Source organism: Agelaius phoeniceus, chromosome 7 (assembly GCF_051311805.1).
Source record: "Agelaius phoeniceus isolate bAgePho1 chromosome 7, bAgePho1.hap1, whole genome shotgun sequence".
Classification (NCBI taxonomy): Eukaryota; Metazoa; Chordata; class Aves; order Passeriformes; family Icteridae; genus Agelaius; species Agelaius phoeniceus.
This window is the reverse complement of record NC_135271.1, coordinates 49,718,973-49,725,379: the sequence shown is the minus strand read 5'-3', so window position 1 is coordinate 49,725,379 and position 6,407 is coordinate 49,718,973. Positions and strand designations below refer to the sequence as shown.

Below are 6,407 nucleotides of genomic sequence, written 5' to 3'. Positions count from 1 at the left end.
TCCCAATGTCCCATCCATCACTGCCCTCTGGCACTGGGAGCCATTCTCTGGCTCCTGTCCCTCCATCCCTTGTCCCCAGCCCCTCTGCAGCTCTCCTGGAGCCCTGGATCCTTCCCGTCTCCCGGTGAGCATCCCCGGCGGTCTCTCCCAGCCCGTCCCCAGCGCACCGCGGGGCTCGGGGCTCGCCCCCCGGCCGGAACCGTGCCGGGGCCGGGCTCCGGGGGTTTTGCCGTCCCAGCCCCGCCCCGGGGCCGCCCCCCGCCCGCCGCCCCCTCCCCAGCGCGCTCCGCCCCGGCGGCGGCTCCGCTGCGCCCGGAGAGCGCCCGGGAGCGCCGGGAGCAGCGGGAGCGGGAGCGGAGCCATGGCCGCGGTGCGTGCGGGGCCGGGGGCGGCGGGGCCGGGGCCGGGGCCGGGACACCACCTTGATGCTTTGTCCCCGGGCAGGTGACGAGGGGCACCGCGACGCGCCGCAGCCGCCTGAAGCGCTCGGACGGCAGCACCACCTCCACCAGCTTCATCCTGCGGCAGGTCAGCGCCGGGGCTCGGGCACAAGCGGGGGGCTCCGGGCACTAACGGGGGGCTCCGGGGCTCGGGCACGGCCGGGGGGCTCGGGCGGCTCCGTCCCGGCGGGGCCGGAGCCCGTGCGGAGCGCGGCGGTGCCGCTGCCCGGGGATGCTCCGGCTCCGGTTCCCGGCTCTGGCACCGCTGGAGTTGCGGGCACGGCGGAGTTCGGGGCTGGGAGCGGCCCCAGAGCCCGGCTGGAACGCACGGATCGTCCCCGCCTTGGGCTCCCGGCGGTGACTGACCCGCTGGGCATCTCCTCGTTATTCCCTGGGACACCGGGAGATGCGCTTGGCGTAGGGAATGGAAGCTGAGGTTTTAGTGATCTCCCGACTTGAGGATTTCTGGGGAGAAAATGGTTTTAAGTGTGTCAAGAGCATCGGTGTCTGAGGTTGGGGCTGCTCAGAGCTGGTTGCACAGCAGCCCCGTGCACTGCAGGAGCTCTGGTAGCCATCAGCGTGGAACCTCCTGCTAACATTCCCCCTTCTCCTTCTCTGCCACCCTTTTCCTTCCCTGCTCCCCTTTTCCATCCCTGTTCCCAGTCTCCCGCTCTGCCTGCCAGCTGTCCCTGCTCAGACACAGACCGACATCCCGAGTCCCCTGGAGCATCACCCTCGGCTAAAACCCGCTGTTTGCAGTAAATATTATCAATTTCATTCCCAAGTCCAGCGTGTGCAGCATTCCCCAGAGCATGACCCCTGCATCCCGGGTTCCCCAGGGACTCCAGCAGGAGCTGAAGGAGGCTCAGGGGAAGCAGAGCCAGGCCCTTGGCAGACCCAGGGACACTTGCCACGCATGGCAGCGTGCTGTGCTCAGGACATGGAGGTTGCTCTGGCACAGAGGGGGATTTAAATAACCCAGGCAGGTTTCATTTGCCTGCTGGCACCTCCTTGCCACGGCCCCGGCCCGGAGCAGCTGTTTGGGGCTGGCAGTCCCCGTTCCCAGGGTGACATGTGAGAGTCTCAGGAAGAGTCTGACGTTCAGGGTGCTCTGAGCCGTGCAGGCTGGAGTTGAAACAAGGATAAAAGGAGCAGAAAGGCAGTTTTGGGTTATGCTGGAGGGTTGAGGAGATGCTGCCGTGGGTGCTCCTGGGAGATGTCCTGGAGCAGCTCTCAGCCTGGCAGGGGAGCTGCTTCCAGAGGTGGATTTGTGCTGCCTGGGAATTCGGGGTTGGTGGTTTGGGCAGAGGGTCCTTGGCATCACCTGGTGTCCAAGGCAGCAGGACATGACCTGGAATTTTGGAAGCCAGGCCTCTGTCTGTCTGGTTTTGGGGCACTCGCTTCCCTCCTGACCCCCTGGGGGTCATTCCCCCATCCACACTGGATGGGCCCTTCCAATTTAGAACAGGAAAATCAGGTGATGGGATGTTTTCCCTGTCCTTTACCCTCCCACAGGGAACTTCTCCCTCATAACAATCAGGCTCTGCAAGCAGAAGTGGAACAGAAAGTCCCACCAGCAGGGATCAGCTTCAGGTAGCACTGTGGTGCTTGTAGGTCTAATCTAAAACCAAATGGGAATTCTGTCAGTGAGATCTGTAATCAGTGTCCCAAAGGAGTTTAAATCTTTTGTAGATCTTGTATACATGAAAAACTGAGCACCAGCTTCTTGCCCAAGCCCACAGTACCTATGGAAATGACATCCTTGGTTTCCTTCTGTGCCAGGAGAGACGCAGCTCCCTGGGATTTGAACTCATTACTCGACTTTTCATTATGTTGCATTTAATTTCTGGTTTCGATCCATTGCTCAATCTAATTTAGGAAGGGAATAACGTTTGGAGGAGCTTTTGGATTTGCATTTTTTTTGTCCACACCGTGTGGTGGGAAGCAGAGAGGGTCTGTGGGGTGTGTTTGTGTGTGTCCACAAGGACAGAGCTCCCAGCTCCAGCCTGTCCTTGTGGGAAGCTGGCAGTGCCCTCTCTGTTGGGGGAGATGTTGCTCTGGAGGGCACAGAGGGAGTCCTGTACTGCCAGGAACACGCAGGGGTGTGCTGGGAATCAGTGGGATGATGTTTAAACACCCCAGAGGCAGTGGGGTCCCTGCTGTCCTGGAGTGACCCTGATGCGGAGATTCCCAGCTGCTGGGATGGGCCCCAAATCCGGGCACAGCCAGGGCTGGCAGCAAAGCTGGCACTGAAGGGGTCAAGTGTGGCCTTTGAGCAAGGAATGGGTGCACAGAACTGTTCCTCTGACGTGGCAGGTGCTGCTCAATTAGAGCCAAGAACCCCCTTAAGGGACAGGAGTCAATTATTAGACACTAATTAGGGCAGCTGGAAACATGTGCTTGTGATTCCTCACAACGCTGGCATCAGAACTCCTCCTTGTGTTTTCTGGGGGTTTGTGACTCAGGATTTGGTGTTTTCTCTTTGAATTCAGGATCAATTTATTCCCTGAGATTTCTGATGAGATTTTTTCACTGACAAAAGCTATGACCTGTGCAGGACAGCAGCAAGCACCCAGAGGCTGTGTCCGAGCATCTGCCACTTCTTGGGATGCTGGGGTGCAAGTTCAGCTTCTCTTTCTCCTCCTCCTCATTTTTCTCCTTCTCCTTCTCCTCTCCAAATGTCTCCCAGAGGAATATTTACACATTTTGCTTTTTATTGACCCAACTGCAGCCCTCATGCAGGTGAGATGGAGACACCTCCTCAGGCAGGGTCTCCCTTTGGAATGTTCTCCCTCACACCTCAGGCTCAGGAGAACTCCTGAGGGAGCTGGGCAGGGGCTGCAGAATCCCTGAGGGAGCTGGGCAGGGGCTGCAGAATCCCTGAGGGAGCTGGGCAGGGGCTGCAGAATCCCTGAGGGAGCTGGGCAGGGGCTGCAGAATCCCTGAGGGAGCTGGGCAGGGGCTGCAGAATCCCTGAGGGAGCTGGGCAGGGGCTGCAGAATCCCTGAGGGAGCTGGGCAGGGGCTGCAGAATCCCTGAGGGAGCTGGGCAGGGGCTGCAGAATCCCTGAGGGAGCTGGGCAGGGGCTGCAGAATCCCTGAGGGAGCTGGGCAGGGGCTCAGGCTGGAGCCAAGGAGGATCCCCAGGGATCTTTTCCCTCTCTGGAATTCCCTGCCAGGAGGGCACAGCCGGGGGGGTCGGGCTCTGCTCCCAGGGCACAGGGACAGGAGCAGAGGGAACGGCCTCAGGCTGGCCCAGGGCAGCTCAGGGTGGATTTTGGGGCAATTCCTTCATGGAAAAAGTCCCCCAGCCCTGGCACAGCTGCCCATGGCATTGGAGTCCCCATCCCTGGGGGGTTTAAAGCCCTGTGGATGTGGCACTTGGGGACAGGGGTCAGAGGTGGCCTTGGCAGTGCTGGGGATGGTTGGACTCAATGATTCCAGAGGATTTTTGGCCTTGTTGTAATAAAATCCCCTTGAAACATTCACGGGAATCAGTGGAAATCCTTCCCAGCTTGTGCCAGAGACTCCAAGTGAAGCCACTGAGTGTCCCTGAGCAGCCCAAGGACATTCAACTTCACACAAAACTATATTTAGACGTGCAGTTTATTTCTGGAAGTTTTTGCTGCTTCTTTAGAGATAGTTGAGGTTAAAGCCAATTTTCTTTTGAGACTTAGTTACACCTGGTGCTGCATCTTTGGCAGCACTTGTGCTTCCCCTTTTTAAATGTAATATTAATTGTGTAATATTGAGAGGAAGAGAAGAGCAGCATTTTGTGTTATCAGAGCAGCTCTTAGGCTGTAACAACACTCCAAAGGTTGAGGACATTTTGACAAAAGAATTTAGAATCTTTAAAAAGAGTTTTGTGGCCTTGTTTCCACGGGGCTGTGCTGGTCAGTGACCATTTCTTTATGAACTTTTCAAGGTGCATCTGAATTCTTCCCAGAATTTTGCATTTTTTGGTCTCACAATCCTTTTCCTCAGGGCATCACCTGGGGACTCTGGTCTCCACTGGAGCTGCTGGGAGCAGGGTCCATTCCAGTGGGAGCCTGCAGTGATCCAGGCATTCCTCAAAATCCAGCACTGATTAAATGGATAAAAATCGTGTCTGCAGAGGAGCAGAGCAGAGGTTCAGTAATTTAGCTCAGGATGAGCTCAATCCTGCCATGAGTCATTAATTTCTAAAATACAGCTTACTGTCATGGAATGTGATTATTCCTTAGGCTGGGCCCTCATTTTCCTCTGTGCAGCACTCAGGAGCTGTTTAAGCATTTGACAGGTGAATAAAAGGCTGAGCCCTCTCTCCCCAGAGCAGCAGCCCTGGCATGGTTGTGCCTCATCCCTGCTGGAATCAGGGTGCTCAGCTCAGCCAGGCTCTCAGGTTGTGCCATTTGATGAACAAACAATGGGTTTAGTTTATAAAAGTCAAGATTTGACTTTGTAAATCCAAATATTTAGGTTGAATCAAAGAGGGGAATTAAGGCTTGCAGTGAAATGAGTGTTCTCAGGGTGTCTTGCTTGACTTTCCCTCAGGTTTGGGGTTTTCTCCTGCATTCAGCACCACAGAGTTCACAAGGGCTTTCCAAAAGGGCCTTGCAGCTCTGGGGGAAAGCAGTGTTTTCTGCTGATGTCACAGAATCCTGGAATCCTGGAATGGTTTGGGTTCAAGGGACCTTAAATCCCCTCCCACGCCAGTCCCAGCCTGGCCTGGGACATTGGGCCCTGTTGTTCTGTCAGTCCTCATGGCCTGAGGTCAGTTCCAGGTGATTTTTGGGGATGATTTGCTCCCTGCAGGGCAAAGGTGACAGGGCTGCACTGGGACAATCCGTGGCAGGAATTCCCTGTGAAGGACTGGGGAGCTTCCATGGAATTGTCCCCTGGCAGCTGCAGAGGAACCATCCCACCAAGGGGCAGGGCTGGGATTTTGGAATGGCTGTAGCGACCTTGGGGAGGAAATCCTGGGAAAATGAGGAGTCCAGCCCTGCTTCCCTACAGCTCCCAGTGTGGAAGGTCCAGGTGGGCCCAAGGCCATCCCTCCCTCCATCAGCTCCTCCAGGATGCTGCCCGTGTGGATGAGGTCAGAGCCATGGGATGCTCAGGTGGGACCTTGGCCAAGGTTTCTGGAAGGAAATGGAAGCACTTGGAGCATGTCCTTTGTGGAGCTGGGCCAGGATGGATTTAGGGCAAGGCTCTTCCCCCAGAGGGTGCTGGCACTGCCCGGGCTCCCCAGGGAATGGGCACATTCCCAACAGCTCCAGGAGCATTTGGACAGCACTCCAGGGATGCCAGGGTGGGATTTTGGGGTGTCTGTGCAGGGCCAGGAGCTGCATCCATGATCCTGTGGGTCCCTTCCCACTCAGGATATTCTGTGACTCCATGAACCTTCACCAGGCTTAAATACCAGGAAATGAAATGGAATTTTCTTTTTGCTTTTAATCATAAAGCAAGGAGTAGGAAACTTGGCTTCTCTCCTCAGTTCTGTCATCACCAGGACCGGCAGCCTTCTGCACATTCCCGTTTTTCCTCTGGAATGCTGCGTGCCCGGGAATCTCCGTGGCATCAGGAGGTTTAATTGAATGTTTCTCCCTGCTCTAATTGAGTCCCCAATTAAGCTCTCACTCGGGGCTCTGTTAGGAGGAGATGCTGTGTGTGCCGTGTTTGCAAGCACATCCCTACGACCACCATGGTTTTCCAGGGAAAAATCCCCCAGCTGCTGGATTTTGGTCAGGTTTGGAGCCTCAGGGGTGATGTCCCCGCTGAGGCGTCCAGGATGGTGCAGTTCCCGTGGGATTGGTGTCACCGTCCGTGTCCCCAGCACGGGGAGCAGGGAGGGGCTGGAGCTCAGCAGCAGCCGCTGGAATGGGAGCTGGGATCGGAGCTCCTGGAGCGGTGGGGTTGAGCGGGACGGCCCCGAGGGCCGGGACTGTGCCTTGCCCGGCCGTGTCCTGCTCCCAGCGGATGTGCTGGC

At 56.9% G+C, this 6,407-nt stretch overlaps 1 protein-coding gene across 4 annotated transcripts in view; it reads left to right on the top strand.

The window, feature by feature from the left end:
- Positions 1-249: 249 nt before the first annotated feature.
- CACNB4 (calcium voltage-gated channel auxiliary subunit beta 4) overlaps positions 250-6,407 on the top strand; it is an 85,010-nt gene continuing 78,852 nt past the window's right edge. For all 4 annotated transcript variants that reach the window (XR_013183118.1, XM_077181788.1, XM_077181791.1 and 1 more), the window contains exons 1-2: positions 250-370; positions 445-528. Coding sequence is in view for 3 of the 4 variants with exons in the window: in XM_077181788.1 (XP_077037903.1) it covers positions 362-370; positions 445-528 (93 nt within the window). In the remaining variant the exon portion in view is untranslated. The remainder of the gene's footprint in view (positions 371-444; positions 529-6,407) is intronic.